At 41.7% G+C, this 22,035-nt stretch overlaps 1 protein-coding gene across 1 annotated transcript in view; it reads left to right on the plus strand.

Moving 5' to 3' along the window:
- The first annotated feature begins 1,912 nt into the window (after nucleotides 1-1,912).
- LOC115576526 (NACHT, LRR and PYD domains-containing protein 12-like) overlaps nucleotides 1,913-22,035 on the plus strand; it is a 22,506-nt gene continuing 2,383 nt past the window's right edge. Inside the window, exons 1-11 of the mRNA XM_030409058.1 lie at nucleotides 1,913-1,979; nucleotides 3,597-3,713; nucleotides 3,882-4,173; nucleotides 7,627-7,695; nucleotides 8,393-8,452; nucleotides 9,098-10,002; nucleotides 10,113-10,444; nucleotides 13,255-13,428; nucleotides 13,982-14,155; nucleotides 14,705-14,878; nucleotides 15,420-15,593. Coding sequence (XP_030264918.1) covers nucleotides 3,669-3,713; nucleotides 3,882-4,173; nucleotides 7,627-7,695; nucleotides 8,393-8,452; nucleotides 9,098-10,002; nucleotides 10,113-10,444; nucleotides 13,255-13,428; nucleotides 13,982-14,155; nucleotides 14,705-14,878; nucleotides 15,420-15,593 — 2,399 coding nt within the window. The 5' untranslated portion in view covers nucleotides 1,913-1,979; nucleotides 3,597-3,668. The remainder of the gene's footprint in view (nucleotides 1,980-3,596; nucleotides 3,714-3,881; nucleotides 4,174-7,626; nucleotides 7,696-8,392; nucleotides 8,453-9,097; nucleotides 10,003-10,112; nucleotides 10,445-13,254; nucleotides 13,429-13,981; nucleotides 14,156-14,704; nucleotides 14,879-15,419; nucleotides 15,594-22,035) is intronic.

A 22,035-nucleotide genomic window follows, 5' to 3' on the forward strand; every position in this document is an offset into this window, starting at 1 on the left:
CATATCACCTCTGTTTGGCCACAATGTGGCGCTCAAACATGGCACCGGCACAGTTTGGGAGCAGGACAGCCGTTGCAGCGACCCTCTCGAGACATGCCATCTGGACCGACGAGGACGATGAAGAGAGTCAAAAACATTCAAATCCTACTTGTAATTTTCTTTCACGTTTGTAGAAATTCAAACTGAACATCATCTCCGTCTCCCCCCAGTTGATTCTATGAGCATCCCCAGCGTGGTGAGCGACTAGAGGCCTTCCTGCTGAGGCTGATGGCACAGCGCCATTTCTCCAGCCACGCCACCGGCTCAGCGGCCTCGCAGCCCGCGGCCCCTCGCACCACCATGCTGCCCAGCAACAGGTGACACACACCTGCACACAAATACAAAGAAGCACAAAAAACTTTACTTCCAGAGTAGTTTCTTTTTGGAGACAGGAAGAGTTTGGGGTATGAGGTCAAACTCAACCAATGACATTATTCCTGTTTCCAGAGCAATGATGCCTTCAAGAAATGTTCATGTATGATCAAATCTGGGCTGGTCCATGTAATATCTTGAATTAAAGGGACAGTTCACCACAAAATCCAAAACACATAGTTATCCTCTTTTTCTTTTCTTTCCTGTGTTCTGGAGATGTCGACCATAAAGACGTCTGCTTCTGTTGAATACAGTGGAACTGGACGGCCCTCATGGACCTCGGACAAGAGAAGAGTAGTTATGACAGCAAGGGATGTAAACGTTACCGGCATTCTCCTCAGCCAAGCTGCTGTTGCTAGTGTTGTTGCTAGTGTTGTTTGAAATCAGCAATGGTGTTTGTTTAATGGTGTGTTCACCACAGGTGAGGAACGTTTGACCACAGGATCTTTGTGTTTACGGCCAGTTTACTGTACTTAACGCTGGTGGTAAGATAACGTGACTAAACAATGACTCTGAGGTTAAAGTCAGGTCAACTCTCACTAAAGACTTTCGTTCTTTCTCTTCTTCACCCTCTCCTCTCTGTGAGGTCTTCAGTCAGCAGTCAACATTGCAGTACATTAATGCTCTGCTGCTGTCGAGTGCTTTTAATCTTAAAGAGCAGCTAAAGAGCTCAGAACGGGTCGGGATCAGAGCAGAATCAGATGTGACTCCAGGTGTTTATTCGTCCAGAGGTTCTGGCTCTAATCCAGACACTCTAGCCGGTCCAGAGCAGCTGATTGGTGGCTCAGCCCACCTGCTCTGCATCTCATAAACACTTACCTTTGAACTACGACCTCATAAAGCGTTTCTATAGGTGGCTTCTCCACAACTCACACCACAACAGGTAAGAACACAAACGTGTGTTTTTATTTTGCTATTTTGGGGTGAACGGTCCCTTAAAAAAAATGGATCAACCAGTCATATCCCACAACCAGCTAACATTCACCTAACGAGCTAATATTCAGTTAACCAGCTAATAAGTCAACAACATAAACTCACTAAATGTCAAGAAAGGAAATATTTTGACTCTAATTTTCATTCTAAACATAAAAATCCAACCGTCTGAACTGAAGTTTGTGTCTCTGACTGAACTGAGATCAGTTTAATCTGCTTGTTAACTCGTCATCAAACGCACTTCATTCAAACTGGACTTGAACTGAATCACAGTCACAAACACTAACATGTAACTTTACTGTGTGTTTGACGAGGTTCCAGTTAAAAACTCACAAAGTATCTGCAGCACAGCTGAAGGACTTTACAACACAAGTTGTTACCAAAATGTTTTTTCATGACAACTTGTGAGTTGTGTGTGAGTTGTTGTGCAATGACCTCATAGAAACTAACAGTCAGTTAAAAACACATAAGTCATCAGATTTCACACATGATTCATGTTTAACAGCCATCTCACTCTCTGACTTTCACTTCCTGACTTTCACTTCCTGACTTTATCTTCCTGTTAAAAGTTTAGTGTCAGTTCCTCTGATCATTGTGGTGCAGACAGTCGTGTCCGTGTGAACCTCCAGCTAAAGGTAATGTAACACATTTAAAATGTTTGACTCGTTAACACAAGCTGTCGTTAGCTTAGCCACACTAGAAACAGCAACAATCTGCTGCTCCATTGTTCATTTGGTGGAGGAAGAGCAGAGGTGGAGTTAGTCATTTACATTTATATTTACAATTATGACAGTCAGCAGACGCTTTTGTCCAAAGTGACAATAAGTACATTTGTCACAAGAGAGAAACCACAACATCACCGTCGATGGAGTAAAAAGAAAAATAGAAACAGTTGTCAAGCCCTCGTCTGATCGTAGCTGCTGTTTATCAAAGCAAATGGATAATTAGCAGCTGTTCATCAGTAGTTGATGTGGAGACAGCAGGAAGCAGCATTCAGAGGACGGTGAGCAGATGAAAGCTTTTATTTTGTAATGAAAGAATCAAAATGTAAGTGTGTCACTAAATGAGCTGTCAGAGCTGTGAACACTCCTCCAACAGGAAGTGTCGCCTCTTTCTGTCTCTGTCCACTGAAATGTGATCAATAATCAATCGACCTGTTTGTTATCTTGTCATCAGATGTGGAGGGCAGAGAACATGAAACTATTCCAGCCTCTCTCTTTGTTAAAACACTTCCTGAAACTATCACTCAAACACAAACTGAGAACAGATCGCCATTTTGTTTGAACTCAACAAAAGTTCTTTCTCATGAAAACTGATTCTTTCCATCAAACTTTCCACACAGCTGTCATATAGATATGTGACAGCATCATTTAGACTCTGGTGTGAAGGATTTAAACAGCAACATCAAAATACTTGTGTCTTCATGAGGTCATCATGTCACATATTCACCAGTATAAAAACTGAGCTGCTGTTTTATTGTCACAGTCACTGTAGGTTTGTTGTGTCTCTGAATAGGTTTAACTGTGATGGTACGTACAGTATAAAGACTGTTGTCATGTTGTTGTACAGTAACACCATACTGTGAATAGATCAGAGATGATCACTGCACTGACACAATCATTGAACCAGAGCAGGATTGATGCATATCTGTTTGTCCAGTTAGACTCCAGCTCACTCTGCCTGTCTGAACTGGTGCCAACAAACCAAGTCGACCTGTTTGTTCACTTGAAGGTTTGTCATCAGCTGTGAAACTCAGGAAAACCAGTTTTCAGTCTCTGCTCTGATGCAGCATGTAATCTGTAATGTAACTAAAGTTATCAAACAGATGTAGTTGAGTAAAAAGTAGAATATTTGCCTCCAATATGTGGAAGAATAAAGTTGCAGTGCAGGACAGACGGATCAGGAGCTGCAGTGTCCGGCTCAGCAGGATAGACTGACGAGAGAGAAGCTGCAGGCTGGAACATGAACTAATGTTTACTGCTCACTGTCATGGTGACTTTTCCTCTTCTGGTGACCAGATGTTCCTGATGAGATCAGAGGACGAAGTAAAACCTTCATCAAAGTTTGAAGTCACACCTGCATTCACACAAGGGGAAGACGTGGTGCATAATTTCTGGGCCCAACACAACTTGAATAGTCAGAATGCAGCAACGTTATTGGATCCTAGATGTTTTCAGTACGGAACATCTAAGAACGTTTTACTTGTGTTGATGTTAAAGTTGTGGTTTCATGTTTTCATCTTTCTTGTTCAGTGTTGTTTGGTGTCCTGAGACGACAGCTTCATTTCAAGAAGTAACAGGTGGTGGAACAGAAGCTGATGGAAAATGGAACAGACTGTCAGCTGTTCACATCTGGAGACAGAAGGACGTGTAAGCAGAGCATCACTTCAGTTACTTTCAGTCCGGCCCACGCAGCAGCAGCAGGAGCTCTAACTGGCCAGACTCTACAACTGTGTCAGCCAATCAGAGCTCCTGTTGATGCTCTGATATGTTCCTGTCACAGTTTTCTGTCAAGTTGATAATTCTGCCTTTTATTAGCAGGGAGCCACACTGAAGAAAGTGGACCTCTTGAAAATTCTGGAAGATTTAAAAAAAGACAAATTTGAGAAGTTCAAATGGTATCTGAAGGATCGTGACTTCATGAAGAACTACAACTACAAATCCATCCAAGTGTCCAAACTGGAGGATGCAGACAGGAAGGAAACAGTGGACCTGATGGTGAAAACCTATGAACTTCATGGAGCTATGAAGGTGACCGAGGAGGTTCTGAAGGAGATACCCAGGATGGACCTGCTGCAGAACCTGTCAGCCAGCAGCTCAGAATCAGAAGGTCAGTCAGTTTTATATCTCTGTATTTCCAGAGAAAAGACAGCCGGTGGAAACTGGTGACACAATACTTGTGACGGAGCAGAGCCTCAGTAGAGAAGCTCATTGAATTCAACAGAGAATGAAATTAAAGGCCACAACTTGTTTTTATGAGAAAAGGTTGAAGTGATCAATCATTGTTGTTTACTAAGAGGACAGAGACATGATGGAGCTCCCTGATTTATTCTCTTTGCTTGATTTTGTGTCCATGAAGCATCTAGATGCTTCATGGACACAAAATCAAGCAAGAATAATCAATGTGATCATCTAGAACATGGGTCTCAGACTCGCGGCCCACGTGACATAACTATCCAAAGCAGACTAACCACAAGTTATGAGATTGTGAAATGATGGTAAATGATCCTGTAGAAGCCACAAGTCCGTATGATATCAACCTTGTTGTCAGAAAAACATGTTTTTTTCGCGATGTCATGGAAAAGTAGTACACTACCCACAATCCTGTAGTGTAACAGCAACGTCTCTGATTGGTGGTGCTCGCTGTTACCATGGAAATGTTTATGCAAACCGCGAAATTCACTTCCGGAACCGGAGCCCTTTAAACAGTGGGCGGTAACTGTTGATCTGACTGAATCTGCGTTCATACTTTGGCTAATTAGCAACGTTAATCACTTGATTGAAACTTTATTGCGGAGTGACACCAAGTTGAATAAATGTATCTTGTCACACAGACCCAGTCATGTCTTTTTCAAAGCCTGCAGTGAAGAGAAAGGTTGGTGACGAGACCAGACAATTTTCAGGAGAAGTGGGAGAGCACAGAGGCACCCCGACCTGTCTTATTTGCACAGAGAAAGTTGAGGTTCACAAGGAATACAACTTGAAACGTAATTATTCAACTAGACATGCTGAGGAGTATGCAAAATATTAGGGAGATGAGAGAGCCAACCAAGTTGCCAGTCTTAAAACATGTCTACTGAGGCAAAAAGATTTCTTCAAGAAAGCAACCAAAGAGAATAACTCAGCAGTCGAAGCTAGCTACATGGTTAGTGAGATGATTGCTAAGGCAGGAAAGCCATTCACAGAAGGCGAGTTTGTTAAAAAAGTGCATGTTACAGGCTGCAAGTATAGTCTGTCCGGAAAAGAAGGGTCAGTTTAGCAACATCAGCCTTTCTGCCAACACTGTGGCAGAGCGCATTTCTGACCTGTCAAATAACATTTACGATCAACTGCGTGAGAAAGCCAAATGTTTCCACGCATACTCAGTCGCTCTTGATGAGAGCACAGACATCACTGACACTGCCCAGCTCGCAATGTATGTCTGTGGTGTTGATGACAATTTTGAATTGATGGAGGAGTTGCTCATAGTAATGCCAAATTTTTGCAGACCCCTTCTCCTTTGATGTGCAAGATGCCCCTCCTGAGCTTCAAAAGGAGCTCATTGACCTACAGTGCAACTCTGACCTTGAAGTCAAGTTAAGGGAGGTGAGTGGGAAAGCAGACAAGCTTGGGCAATTTTTGAGAGAATTGCCCCCCAGCTTCCCTGAGCTTCCCCGAATGTTCAAGCGGACCATGTGCCTTTTTGGGAGCACATATCTGTGTGAAAAGCTCTTCTCCACCATGAACTTCAATAATTCCAAGTACAGGTCTAGACTTGGTGATGATCATCTTCAAGCCATATTGAGGGTCTCAACTGCTTCCTCCCTCAAGCCAATGCATTCAATGTTCATTCATGTTCAGGACAGTTCATGTTCAGAGGAACCATTCATGTTCTTCAATGTTCATACATGTTCAGGACAGTTCATGTTCAGAAGAACCGTTCATGTTCTTCAATGTTCATTCACGTTCTTCAATGTTCATTCATGTTCAGAAGAACCGTTCATGTTCTTCAATGTTCATTCATGTTCAGGAGAATCGTTCAGGTTCAAAATAATCCATTCGAGTTAAACTGTTAATGTTGTTGATAAGATTGGATATTTTTTGTGGAATACCTGATACGGCCCAGCCTCACCCAGACTCTGCCTCTAGCGGCCCCCAGGTAAATTGAGTTTGAGACCCCTGATCTAGAACATTAACAATTACTGAATTTTAGGACTCCCAGCATGTGAGCTGGAGATGCTGTTTGACTGCAGTAACAACAGGACTGCTCTCTGCAGGGACATCAGGAGGCTTTCCTTCTTTAAATATCTTACATTTTCTTTATGTAACATGACATGATGTAGATTTTTCAAACAAATCTATGTTCAACAACCAAAGTTAAGACCACCTCCAGTTGTTAGAAGGCCGTCTCAGAAGCTCTGAATAGTTTACTATAAGATCTTATGATTATATGTTTAGTCTGAAATACAAAATCAGTTTCAGACACAGTTTGTTAAACTACTGTAACAATCTCTTCAGTAAACACCATGTTCACAGGTTGCATAAAGTTAATGTATGTGTTGGGAACAGACATTATTAGTAGAGTCTGTCTCAAAGTAACACAAAGTGCATCACACAATGACAATGATTAAAACAATATCACAATTCCCACATCAAGAGACGATGTGATGCCACAGAACGCTCGGCCCCGTAGCCTCCAAGCTCTCCTGCAAAGGTCCCAAACGTCCTTCAAGGTGGCAGCAACAACTTCCTGGTGGATGCTGCAGTGGCGTCAGGAGCAGCCGCCTGGAAGCACGTGACCACTCAGTTTCCCCATCATGGCCCCTGGGCCGTCTGTACAGACGCCCACACATTTTGAATTATAATCGTACTCTTTGACCTTGATTTTGCAAACCACTTTGTTTTCACGTACCCTCTACGTCACTCCGTCTCCCCCTGTGGGTACACGTACCCCAGTGTGGGAATACTGGGTGTAGAGGATTGTGATGTTTCTAACTTTGTAAATACATGCTGCCTCACCAGAGCTTCTACCCCTGCTCCAGTCTGCAGAGCTGCTCCTCTGTGCAGTGGCACCAAGCCTTCAGTGGTGATTGGCTAACTGCACACAAGTAACAGCCAATCAGACGTTGTTATAGGCGGGACATCAAGTGAGACCAAAGAACTGTGTTAGATAATTAGCAGAGTGATGCTTACAAACTAATGAGCGACTGTGAGGAGTAACTGTGTGTCAGTAAGCTTAACTCTATTTTAAAGTGCAGTAGATGTTTCTGATTGGTCACATTTCAGTGATTTATCAATAGGAGTTGAAATGTTACTGTGCTACAGATCTACTCACTCGTCTTTATAGTTGATCTCAGTCTTTATAGTTTCATAGTTTGAATGATTTTATTCACAGACTTTTTTAACAACCACAGTCCAGAATAATTGTGTCTAAGAATGAAGATAAATTGGTGGATTTCACACACTAACTAATCAACTGTCCAAGAATAAACTATGTAACCTACAGTACGTAACACGGCACATTTGAATAACAAATAAGAAGTCAAACTGAAACAATATGACATAATGTCTCTTTCTCTGTCAGTGTCAGTGGATGTTGAAGATGCTGGAGGAGCTCCAGAGAACAGAGGAGCGTCCTCCTCTCAGACTGAAGGTAAAGCTGCTGTTATCTCTGGTTTGTATGGAAGCCCTGAAAGACCAAGTGTAGTTTAATGTAGGTTAAATATATGACTTAGATATTGTCTTAGTTATCTAGAGACTTCATACAGAATATGAAAAAAATGTGATTTGGTTAAAGTTACAGTCGTTTGGGGGAATCAGTTACTGTTTTCTCACTTTGCTGTCTATTTGGTGATGTTTGAATTCATGTCAGACAGACAGAATAAATAATAACAGGATATTTTTGCTCAACTGTTGAATGTCTCTTGGATCGAATAACATGATGATGTCATAGACATCCAGGAATAAAGCCAAACTAAGCAGGGTTGTCCAGGCTTTGTATGAAGGGAGGCCCAAAGACTGAGACTGTAAAAACCTCTGAGTTACAGTTATTTAAAGGATCTACAGGCCAAAAACATTCAGTGAAATAAACTGTAGTGTTCCTTTAAGTGAACGAAGAAATAATATGATGAGAGTAGAGATGCTCAACTCTTTGTTTACCTCAAACTGTGATCCCAAACATACTAGTCAAATTATAACGACTGATGACATCATAGATTCTTTACAGTTGAGATGTGGAATTGTTGCGTTGGTTTCTTTTTAAGGTAGTGAATGAAGACGTAAATACAAAACTGGCTCATCCAGACACACGGAATGCCAACCCTGATGATCTTTGTTGTGTGTTTATTTAGAAAGTCATTCTGCAGTTTGTCAGCATAAACTCAAATGTAACCTTCAGAAGAAGTTCCGGTGTGTGTTTGAGGGGATCGCTAAAGCAGGAAAACAAACTCTTCTGAGTCAGATCTACACAGAGCTCTACATCACAGAGGGAGGGACTGCAGAGGTCAATGATGAACATGAGGTCAGACAGATTGAAACAGCATCCAGGAAACCACACAGACCAGAAACAACAATTAGACAAGAAGACATCTTTAAAGCCTCACCTGGAAGAGACGAAACAATCAGAACAGTGATGACACAGGGAGTGGCTGGCATCGGGAAAACTGTCTTAACACAGAAGTTCACTCTGGACTGGGCTGAAGACAAAGCCAACCAGGACATACAGTTCACATTTCCATTCACTTTCAGAGAGCTGAATGTGCTGAAAGAGAAAAAGTTCAGCTTGGTGGAACTTGTTCATCACTTCTTCACTGAAACCAAAGAAATCTGCAGCTTTGAAGAGTGTCAGGTTGTGTTCATCTTTGATGGTCTGGATGAGTGTCGACTTCCTCTGGACTTCCACAACACTGAGATCCTGACTGATGCCACAAAATCCACCTCAGTGGATGTGCTGCTGACAAACCTCATCCGGGGGAAACTGCTTCCCTCTGCTCGCCTCTGGATAACCACACGACCTGCAGTAGCCAATCAGATCCCTCCTGAGTGTGTTGACATAGTGACAGAGATCAGAGGGTTCACTGACCCACAGAAGGAGGATTACTTCAGGAAGCGATTCAGAGATGAGGAGCAGGCCAGGAGAATCATCTCCCACATCAAGACATCACAAAGCCTCAACATCATGTGCCACGTCCCAGTCCTCTGCTGGATCACTGCTACAGTTCTGGAGAATGTGTTGCAGACCAGAGAGGGAGGAGAGCTGCCCAAGACCCTGACTGAGATGTACATCCACTTCCTGATGGTTCAGTCCAAAGTGAAGAAGGTCAAGTATGATGGAGGCGCTGAGACAGATCCACACTGGACTCCAGAGAGCAGGAAGATGATTGAGTCTCTGGGAAAACTGGCTTTTGATCAGCTGCAGAAAGGAAACCTGATCTTCTATGAATCAGACCTGACAGAGTGTGGCATCGATATCAGAGCAGCCTCAGTGTACTCAGGAGTGTTCACACAGATCTTTAAAGAGGAGAGTGGACTGTACCAGGACAAGGTGTTCTGCTTCGTCCATCTGAGTGTTCAGGAGTTTCTGGCTGCTCTTCATGTCCATCTGACGTTCATCAACTCTGGAGTCAGTCTGCTGGCAACAAACAAACAAGTGACAGACCGTCAATCTTCAGAGACACACTTCTACCAGAGTGCTGTGGACAAGGCCTTACAGAGTCCAAATGGACACCTGGATTTGTTCCTCCGCTTCCTCCTGGGACTTTCACTGCAGACCAATCAGAATCTCCTGCGAGGTCTGCAGACACAGACAAGAAGTAACTCACGGACCAATCAGGAAACAGTCCAGTACCTCAAGAGGAAGTTCAGTGTGAATCTGTCTCCAGAGAGAAGCATCAATGTGTTTCACTGTCTGAATGAACTGAACGATCATTCTCTAGTGGAGGAGATCCAACAGTACCTGAGATCAGGAAGTCTCTCCACATTTAAACTGTCTCCTGCTCAGTGGTCAGCTCTGGTCTTCATCTTACTGACATCAGAAAAAGATCTGGATGTCTTTGACCTGAAGAAATACTCTGCTTCAGAGGAAGCTCTTCTGAGACTGCTGCCAGTGGTCAAAGCCTCCAACAAAGCACTGTAAGTGTGGAGAAGTTTTTTCAGAATGCAGTAAATTTGCTGTTATTGATCCAAATAGAAATATTATTTTCTTGTTCTGCTCATTATTCTTTATCCAGACTGAGTGGCTGTAACCTCTCAGAGAGAATTTGTAAAGCTCTGTCCTCAGTTCTCAGCTCCCAGTCCTCTAGTCTGAGAGAGCTGGACCTGAGTAACAACAGCCTGCAGGATTCAGGAGTGAAGCTGCTGTTACCTGGACTGGAGAGTCCACACTGCAATCTGGAAAGTTTGAGGTCAGATCACTGTTTGTTATGAAATCGTTTATATATTTCTTTCTTTTTTTTATTGCAGATTTTTTTGCTATCAAACTTGTTTTATTTCAATGTAATTTTCATTAATTCAGCTCCTGTACAACATAAACAATGAGGATGAAGAACCTCATTTATGTTTAATATCATATGACTTTGATACCTGGATGTTTATTATCAATTCAGTCAGTCAAGAGATTATATATACCAGTCATTCCCAGAGACTGGGTCAGAGGATTTTGTTTGGGTCACCACATAAATTAGCTGACTTTCTTTTATAGTCTTTAATTTAAGATTTCTATATGCAGTACACGTTTGAGCCACATGAGAAACTTGTTGGTATCCAGTGCTTGATCTGTACATCAGGAGGTCTGGTTCACAGAGATGGTCCTACTCTGGCGGGTCCTTCCTGGGGACTGCTACAATGGTGGGAGAATTTCAGTGTTTTATTACAACCACAAAAAGCAGCAGGCCATGAAACCCTGTGAAGTGACATGTTCCATCTGTCTATCAGTCGATCTCTGCTCCATTTCAGTGCGATGGACAGCGTTACACTTAGACACACATCCTGATTAATTTAATCATTTCACTGATTCACTGCAGAAACACCCACTTGCTTGTAGGACTTACAGAGATCATGTGCCAAAAGTATTTGGACACTAAGAAGCATTGAACCACATTCCAGCGTAGTTTATGTGACATGCAAAAAACTCACAGCTTCAGGAGACACTGAGTGACCTGACCACTCTGTCTCTCTGTGAAAACTGCATTTATTTGATCTCATTTATAATGTATTTGACATGTGTATATGTTTTTGGTAAACACAGTAGTTATTCAGGAAAGTACCTCTTTAAAATGGCTGGTGTATTCAAGACAATATAAGGAAATGTGGAAATGACACTGAAACACTGATACTGTCTCAGTAAAACTCAACATTTTACCATGTTCTTAATTATTGTCTCCTGTTCAGACTGAGTGGCTGTAACCTCTCAAAGAGAAGCTGTGAAGCTCTGTCCCCAGTTCTCAGCTCCCAGTCCTCTAGTCTGAGAGAGCTGGACCTGAGTAACAACAACCTGCAGGATTCAGGAGTGAAGCTACTTTCTGTTAAACTGAGGAGTCCACGATGTGTCCTTAAATCTCTCAGGTCAGGATTCATTATTTTATTTCATTATTTCATCTAACAAGTACTCATGTACAATTGGAGCAGGTCTAAACCAGATAGGGTAAAAAAATAAATGAAAAAATATATCTCATATGTCAGACGATCACCAAAATCTCATCCTGATGGAAGCATGTATTCATTTTATAGAAGATGTTGGTCTATCAGTCTATTCTGCACTTAAGTCCTGACTTGCATATCTCAACAACCATTGGATGGGTTGTCATGTGGATTTTGCCATTCATAGGGCCCTATGATTTCCGCGATCACGGAATCGCGGACGGAATCGTGGAATTGGCCGATTAAAAAGGAATCTATTGTTAAACGCGGAATATCGCGGAATTTGACATAATTTCACTGAAACGCTGTTTTCGTGTGGAAGAGGAACGTATGTCTGAGGAAAACTGCACGGAGGGAAGCAAATCTGGGTGGCACAACAAGTCCCCATCCCCTGTCAAAACAATGTAAGCATGGCTAAGCGGTTGCCCTCGGCTCTGTCTTCGTCGGCGAAAAGACTGAGAGACTCGACATTAACCCCTCGGCACAGAGCCGAGCAGTTCCCGAACGACTTGTATGTGTCAGGTGAACTGTTGTTTTGCAAAGAAGCAGACCTGAGAAATCATAATTAAAGTTGCAATGCGAGAGTTAGCCACCTGCCCAATTCATATTATCGGCATATCACCAGAATGACTGTTAACTGCTGCTAACAGTAGCTGCTGTTAGCTAGCTAGCCCCGTTAGCCATAGCCCTCTTAGCTGACTCTACCTGGGCTGGGAGCTCAGAGGACAGGGAGAGGGTTGGTGTTTTCGGTTTTCACTGCTCGCTGGTTAGTATGTTATTGACATAACGTCACGAGTATAATTTCTCATTTTGTTGGTCATCTTTGCTAATTTTTTAAATATTTACAACTTAAATTTTCAGAACAATTTTGGTATGCAAACATTTACTGGATCTGCCTGAGAGCTGACCATGTTTTTATTCAATGAAACCCAAATGAAACCCATAAAAACACAAAATGTACTACTTTATGAAGACGTGATGAAATCAGATGTTTTTGATGCACTTTAGTGTACTCTACGGTACAGTATTGAGGAAATGTGTTTGTCACCTCAATAAATTTAAGGTAATTTCTATTTAATTTGTGTACATCTTGTCATTTAAATTAAAGAAACACTGTTTTAGTAGTAAAATAAGAGTAAAAGGTGAAAAACAAAACAAAACTGGATTCCCAAAATGTATATGTAAAAAACGGAATTACCAAAAATTAAAATGGAATAAACGGAATTTGGGAAAAAAACGGAATTTGGGAAAAAATAAAACGGATTTTATAGGGCCCTACATTCCTGCTCCCCTCAGGATGAAGTGTAATTACTTTGGTGATCCTCTGACTTTTCTTCTAGCTCCATCATCAGGTCATCATTTTAATCTGTACAATATGTTGATTTTTGACTAAATATTTGCAAACATAATGGCATTTCCATTATATTCTGTGTTTAGTGCTGATTAGTAGTAGTAGTAGTAGTAGTAGTAGTGAAAACTAATATGATGAATATAATAAACGTTAAACCCTTGAACACAGATGTGCACTGAATTATCAGGACCCTCAGCTGATATGTGTTGTTTTGTGTGTCTGCAGGCTGTCAGGCTGTCTGATCACAGAGGAAGGCTGTACTTCTTTGGCCTCAGCTCTGAACTCCAACCCCTCCCATCTGAGAGAACTGGACCTGAGTAACAACAACCTGCAGGATTCAGGAGTGAAGCGACTTTCTGCTGAACTGAAGCGTCCACACTGTGTCCTTGAAACTCTGAGGTCAGGATTCATTATTTTATTTCATTATTTCTTGTAACTGTACAATGAGCAGGTCTAAACCAGACAGGGTAAACAAACAAATGAAAAAATATACATCATATGTCAGAAGATCACCAAAATCATTACATCTCATCCTGATGGAAGCATGAATGCATTTCATATACAATGTGGGTCTGTCAGTCTACTCTGCACTTTGGTCGCGATTTGCTAATCTCAACAACCACTGGATGGATTGTCATGAGGTTTGGTTCAGACATTCATGCTCCCCCTCGGATGAATTGTCATTACTTTGGTGATGCTCTGACTTTTCATCTGATGCCATCATCAGGTCATCATTTTATTCCATACAATATGTTGGTTCATGAACAAATATTTGCAAAACAAATGGCATTTCCATCAGCTTTAGTTATATTCTGTGTTTAGTGCTGATTAATACATTAGTGAAAACTAAGATGATAAATATAATAAACCCTTAACCCTTAAACACAGATGTGCACTGAATCATCAGGACCCTCAGCTGATGTGTGATGTGTGTTGTTTTGTGTGTCTGCAGGCTGTCAGACTGTCTGATCACAGAGGAAGGCTGTACTTCTCTGGGCTCAGCTCTGGACTCCAACCCCTCCCATCTGAGAGAGCTGGACCTGAGTAACAACAACCTGCAGGATTCAGGAGTGAAGCAACTTTCTGCTGAACTGAAGAGTCCACAGTGTGCCCTTGAAACTCTCAGGTCAGGATTCATTATTTTATTTCATTATTTCATGTAACTGTACAATTGGAGCAGGTCTAAACCAGAAAGGGTAAAAAAAATAATTTGAAAAATAGATCTCATATGTCGGAAGATCACCAAAATAATGACATCTCATCCTGATGGAAGCATGAATGCATTTTATATAAAATGTGGGTCTGTCAGTCTGTTCTGCACTTTGGTCCCGATTTACTAATCTCAAAAACCACTGGATGGATTGTCATGAGGTTTGGTTCAGACATTTATGCTCCCCTCAGGATGAACTGTAACTTCTTGGGTGATCCTCTGACTTTTCTTCTAGCTCCGTCATCAGTTTATCATTTTAATCTGTACAATATGTCAGTTCATGAAAAAATATTTGCAAAACTAATGGCATTTCCATCAGCTTCAGTTATACTCTGTGTTTAGTGCTGATTAGTACATTAGTGAAAACTAAGATGATCAGTATAATAAACATTAAACCCTTGAACACAGATGTGTGCTGAATTATCAGGACCCTCAGCTGATGTGTGTTGTTTTGTGTTTCTGCAGGCTGTCAGGCTGTCTGATCACAGAGGAAGGCTGTACTTCTTTGGCCTCAGCTCTGAACTCCAACCCCTCCCATGTGAGAGAGCTGGACCTGAGTAACAACAACCTGCAGGATTCAGGAGTGAAGCGACTTTCTGCTGAACTGAAGAGTCCACACTGTGCCCTTGAAACTCTCAGGTCAGGATTCATTATTTTATTTCATTATTTCTTGTAACTGTATAATTGGAGCAGGTCTAAACCAGACAGGGTAAAAAGTAAATGAAAAAATATATCTCATATGCCAGAAGATCACCAAAATAATGACATCTCATCCTGATGGAAGCATGAATGCATTTTATATAAAATGTGGGTCTGTCAGTCTATTCTGCACTTTGGTCCCGATTTACTAATCTCAACAACCACTGGATGGATTGTCATGAGGTTTGGTTCAGACATTCTTGCTCCACTCAGGATGAACTGTAAATACTTTTGTGATCCTCTGACTTTTCTTCTAGCTCCATCATCAGTTCATCATTTTAATCAATATGTTGGTTCATGACCAAATATTTGCAAAACTAATGGCATTTCCATCAACTTCAGGTATACTCTGTATTTGTGCTGATTAATTAATTAGTGCAAACTAAGATGATGAATATAATAAACCCTTAAACACAGATGTGCACTGAATCATCAGGACCCTCAGCTGATCTGTGATGTGTGTTGTTTTGTGTGTCTGCAGGCTGTCAGGCTGTCTGATCACAGAGGAAGGCTGTACTTCTCTGGCCTCAGCTCTGGACTCCAACCCCTCCCATCTGAGAGAGCTGGACCTGAGCTACAATCATCCAGGAGACTCAGGAGTGAAGCTCCTCTCTGCTCGACTGGAGTATTCAGGCTGGAGACTGGACACTCTCAGGTATGAAGAGTCCTGCTGCAGCCACAGACAGTCAGTGTGAGACTCTGTATCTGGATTGTAGATGGTTCAGTGTCAAAAGATCTGCTTAATATCCACCACGTCACTGCTGATTTATGATATTAATAATAGATAACAATAGACCCTCTGTGTCAGATGTCTGAGCAGAAAATACTGAACCTCAAATTCAAAAGATTTCTGTGACACATAAATGAATTTAATCACTGAACAGTGGCGACTCCTGAAAAATTTCTCAGGGGGGGCAACTGTTGTGATGATGACTAAGGTGACCCGTTCAATGGGAAAATTAATAGACAGCAAGAAGATTGCCACATTTTGTTATTTTCTGATCCACTTGCATAGGCAGCACATGGCAAATGTAACAGCTACAGGGAAAAGTTACATCCAGGAGTGTTCAAAAAATAAAAATATCTTGGCTCTGCAAATGAAGATCAACAGAGACATAAACTGGAAGGAAGACGTAGAAAGCAACAGCGATGTTGACAAGATGAAACGGGGCAGCCTGATTGCAAAAAATCTTTGGAGAGCAGCAATAAGATAGCCTTAGATAGCTCTTTATTTCAAATTTGCCCAGAATCAGCTCTTAAAACAGACATGTCTGACCCCAGTGACGGGGCTAATTTCCCTGAAGATATTAAAAACGCAAATGTGAAAAAGTTAATTTTGAGGCAGGGACCATGCAGATTTGATGGTCCGCATCCTAGAGATACAAAAGGGAGGTGTTTTTCCAATAAGTATTACAACGGAATATCAAAGAAAGGTACAAAGATACCACACAAATGGTTGTGTTACTCCTTGGGCTGTACGATTATGGAAAAAATAATAATCACGATTATCTTTATTGATATTGAAATCACGATTAATAAACATGATTATTCATTGATTTCAAAAAAAGTAGTTATTGAGCCACCAAAACTCAACCAGAAATAAATTAGTAACAAGTAAAAAAGTAAAATAATAATAATATATTAATTAATATATATAAATGATTAGAAAAATAATAGCAATAAAAAAACAATAAACAAAAATAAATACCCAGTCTTCATGCACTCAGACTGTACAAAGCAGGCAGTGCAACTCTGCTGAAGTGTTTGTGTGATGGCAACACGTACCGCTTGTCCAAAGTCTTGACCAGTGTCTTGAAGCCTGGATTGCTAACTGTACTGATAGCTAGCATGAATGTCACAGCCTCCGTTATCTCTCACTGTCGCCGGGAGGCGGTGGGATATGGAGCGGCATTGTAAAGAATGTCCTCAATGGAGGTCTCTGTTGCAGTGGCGGTGGCTGAAGTTGACACTCTTGCACTTTTTTGGGTCTTTTGCTCCTTCAATAATTTGTCATAGACCACGTTATGGCTGAACTTTAAATGGTTAAATGAATTTGTCGTGTTACCCTGGGGTGCAGACACGACGGCGTGACAAACTTTGCAAACAATCTCCTTCTGCTCCACGTCCGACGATTTGAAGCCAAAATGTCTCCAAATGACCGAAGTTGTCCTACCTTTCTTTTCAACTAAAGGCTCAGGCTGCTTTTCTGCCATGTTGTTAATCGCTCTTTCCACAATTGATCCACACACTCACTGCTGCAGCTGTAGGCGACACAGGTGCGTTCACTGTGCTTTTACAGCTCAGTAATTTGCATACATGCGCGGCGGCACATTAATCGTTTTTCTTTGATTACAGTGTTTTCATGATTGTGAGAAGCCAAAATCGAAATCATGATCAAAATTCGATTAATCGTCCAGCCCTAGTTACTCCCCAAAAATGGATCATGTCTGTTGTGAGACCCTGTTGGCTGTTTCAGTCATAATTTGTCCTGGACAACTGGAATTAATGACTGGCAAGGACTATCAAGAAAGATCAAAGAACACCAACATTCCCGTTCTCACATGGCAGCTTGTGTAACGCATGATATGTGGCTGCAAAATCTTACAATCGATGAGCAAATTTGAATATGAAGTCAGCTTTTGGTCAGAGGTATTGACAAGAATTGTTGACATTACCTTGACACTTGCATCTAGTAACTCCGCTTTCCATGCAGATCATGAGAGATTGGGAGAAATAAACAACAGAAACTTTTTGTCCGTTAAAGAACTTCTTGGCTGGTATGACCCTGTATCACAGAGGTTAATAACTAGTAAAAGTAAAACAAAATACTTAAGCCCAAAAATTCAAAACGAAATGATTCAAGACGAAATAGTGAAAGAAATCCATGAAGCAGAATTTTATTCTGTAATAATGGACACAACTCAATGATGTTTGTATTTCATAGATTGAAAATTACATTGAAAAGACAAAAAACATTTTAAGTGTGAATAGAACAGCTGTTCCGATCTTCCTCTTGTAAAACACTGTTGGTCAAATATTTAAACTTGATGTCTGCATTAAAAATCGCAATAATCGAAGAATCGTGGCACCAATAATCGAATCAAATCGACAATCGTTATAATCGAAGAATTGAAGAATCAAAGCTCCCATAATCGAAATCAAATCGAATCGTGAGGTACCCTTGTTGGAACACCCCTAATATTCACTGTGCTGCTCACAATCTAAACCTGGTCCTGAACGATGCATGCCAAAATGTGTCAAAACTAAAAGAATACTATGATACTGAACAAAAATAATATGTTTCTCTCAGTGGTAGTATTAAAAGATGGCAACTTGTTGAGTCACAGTTCAAAGTGACAGGGCAACCAACACTTAAACGGCTGTGCCCGACGTGCTGGGCATCCAGAAACAGGCATGGACTGGCCATCTGGCATACCGGGCAATGCCCGGTGGGCCGACGCACATTTATGGGCCGGGCTTTCATAATTTAATCCAAAAGTTTTATTATAAATCATTTGAAGGACATTGGGCTAATCCAATCTCACTCAGCCCTCCTTTTTTTTCTAAGTGCACAATTTAGAGGGGCGGCTCATTGCTCCGTCTTCAATATAGACAGTGAACTGAGCCAATCAGGATATAGTACGAAGGCGGCCCCACCCCTCCCTGCGCTGTCTCCTGTAACTTCTGCTAGTTTCAAAGTGTTGAGCGCGAGGACTGACAACATGGAGCAACCAAAGAGAAAGAAATTGGGTGCGGAGAAGTTGCGTGCTAAGAGAAGAATCTCACTGTAGATGCTGCAAAACGTACTAAAATCACAGACATGTTCGCTGGAGGGGCTGCTGTAGCCTCCATGTCCTCTGAGACAGCAATGATCCAGTAACAGCAGGTTGAAGGTGAAGACAGCAGCAGCGGGCAGGAGAGGAGCAGCCAGAGATGATGCTGACTGACAGGGACAGTGTAGTACAGCCGGTAAGCAGGTAGTAACGTTAATACAGGGACTGTGAGGTGATGGAGGGAACGTTAGCTCTATTACATGAAGAGCTCTCAAAGGGTCGGGCCGGCCCGACAAACAACATTCTGTGGGTATAAAAAGCTGGTATTGTCAGTATGTCATTCCAAGTTCATCATTCAAACAGCCATGAACACACGACGTCACTTAACGGACAAGCAGTGCCACCTGGCCATAGCGCGCCTTCGGGTCGGTGGCAGGCAGTGAGATGTTGCTCGTGAACTTGGTGTGTCTCAAAGTGTCATCGGCAGACTTGCATCAAGACACAGAACTACTGGCAGAGTTCGTGACAGACCCAGGAGTGGAGCCCCACGAGTGACAGACCGCAACGATGACCAGTACCTAAGGACCTATGCACTCAGACATCGTTATGCAACTGCCACACAGCTGCAGGCCCAGTTACAAGATGTGAGGGGTACTAGGGTTTCCAGACAAACCATTCGAAACCGACTCCACCGCTTTGGTTTGAATGCCAGACGACCGTTGCAGGTGACTCCACTGACACCAAGACACCGCCGTGAACGTTTGCAGTGGGCACAAGACCATGTGACCTGGACAATGCAGCAGTGGTCTACCGTCCTGTTCAATGATGAGTGTCGGGTCACCTTGCACAGAAATGATGGTCGTCAGCGTTGCTGGAGAAGGCGAGGTGAGCGATACGCGGAGGTCAACATGGTCCCCAGGGTTCCCTTTGGTGGAGGAGGTGCAACAGTCTGGGCAGGCATCACCAGTCAGCGCAAAACAGATTTGGTTATTGTAGATGGCTCAGTCACTGTACGTTCTTACCTCAGAGACATCATAGAACCCATCATCATCCCCCAATTCCGCCAGCACACCCCCAACTTTCTGTTCATGGATGATAATTCTCCACCACATCGTGCCAGAATTGTCACAGCTCGACTTCAGGAAGTCGGAGTGCGTCATATGGTATGGTCAGCAATGTCCACTGACCTGAACCCAATAGAGCACGTCTGGGACCAGCTGAAGCAGAGACTGGATGATCGTACACCACCCCCACGTGACCTGGCAGAACTGCGTGTAGCACTTGTGGAGGAGTGGAACGCATTGCCTCAGAACAACATCATGAGGCTTGTGAGGAGCATGAGACGTCGCTGTCAAGCTGTCATTGCGGCAAATGGTGGAAACACCCGCTACTGACATTGTCAATTTTTGTTATTTGGGGCTATCCTTGTTATTGTCTAAATTTTTGGGGTAATAAATATTAAACTAATGAAAATGGTGTTTCTTCTCATTCATTATTAGTAATATCAAAGGGAACTTTTACTCATTTCATCAAAATTCAGACCAAATAGGAAAAGCACTCATGTAAATAACAATATCCCTAACTTATTGTGAGTAGTGTATATCTATGTTGTGTTTTCATCTACTGTACTAGTCTCTACTACAATGTTCTTCTTCTTTTCTTGCTTTGGCCACATGTTTGTGTCACATTGTGCCAATAAAGACATTTTGAATTTAGAAAAGTAAATAAAAAGATAAATGTACATTGTGAATGCAGCCTGGGCCATGCACTGAGAATAAAAAGGACATGTAATATATATTTTAACAGAACAGATGTGCTCAAGTTTCTATGTGAAGAAATAAAGACTTCACTTCAGACGATCTCTGACTACGACATGAAATATTCTAAAACCTCCTCTGATGTCCTCCAGTGTCTCTGACTGTACTTCAGCTAATGACCCACCAGGGGGCGACACTGATCCATCACAGACCTGAGAGCACAGAGGGAAGCTGTTTCTGTCTTAAACGTTTGTTGTTAAATTGAAACCTGTAATGTAGCCGGGCCCTAATCTTGTGTTTGCAGGAACAACAGGGTTACTAATGGATGAAGTGGATCAGGTCCAAAAGTTCATCCTGTCCAAACTTTTGTCAGTCAGCCTGTCCAACAAACAAATCCTGCTGCTCATTAAAACACTGAACAATAAGTGACTAAAGGGACAGACACTACGGATCAGTGTAGACAGGTTCTGGGTTTGAAACCTTTACTATGTCACTATATTATATAATATCAGTTTGCATAATGGAGGCTGTTGGACCAGGACTCCTGCTTTATCATCAGACTGGCAGAAAATGCTTCCAGTTAATGGACTCCTCAGCTTGACATACTCCTTCTTTACCTTGTGACTTATCACTCATGCTCGACACCTGCAAAGACAGAAAAAATTTTCAAGCTAGCTAGTGTTGTTCTCTAACTAAACTACAAAGGGTAATTTGATGATACATGTTAACACATGCTGTCAACATAATAATTATGAATGTAGGCTACATGTAGCAGCCCAATCGCTACCTCAGAATAATAAGGTTCTATCTGTGTTCACATCAGTTTTCAGATATTGAGGTTTAAAGTTTTAGCATTGCAAATAACAAAACTGAAACATGGAGCACATTTCTTTATAGCAGCAGAGTTACATACACCATAAATATATTCTACATCTGAGATATCACAATTCTACATGAATTGTAAATTAGGATTTTTGAAACAGGTCAATTGTAGAACACCCGCCTGGTATTATAAGGTTCTATCTTCAAAAACAGAAAAAGGAACAATGATTATCATAGGATTTTATCAATTTACTGATACATACTGTTGGAACGTTCAATTAATATAATAAAAAGTGTCTTTTTCTTGGTTAATATGTTAAATCTTCACTTGCTTCAGTCCCTCCTGCAGGTGATCTCTTTCTTTTACTCCCTCTCTGACTGGCATTTTCCTCTCTATAAGCACATTACAACACCATTAAGCAACAAATACAGTCACATCCAAACAATGCCTTGCCAAACATCAGTTCAAAATAGATCTTTATGCTAAGACTAGCACTAGCTAGCTCTAGCTAACGTTAGCTAGCATTAGCTAACATGACCTAATTCTGGAAGTTGTCCTAACATTAGCTAACACAAGCTAACATAGCAATCATTTCCTTGCCAATATATTCATATTCTAAGACTACTTACTGCTAGCTAACGTTAGCTGATGCTAGCAGTAAATAGTCTTAGAATATGATTCAAATCAAGTTGAAAATGATGTTTTCCAAGGAAATGCCAAGCTAGCTAACGTTAGCTAACGCTG

Source organism: Sparus aurata, chromosome 24 (genome assembly GCF_900880675.1).
Source record: "Sparus aurata chromosome 24, fSpaAur1.1, whole genome shotgun sequence".
NCBI lineage: Eukaryota > Metazoa > Chordata > Actinopteri > Spariformes > Sparidae > Sparus > Sparus aurata.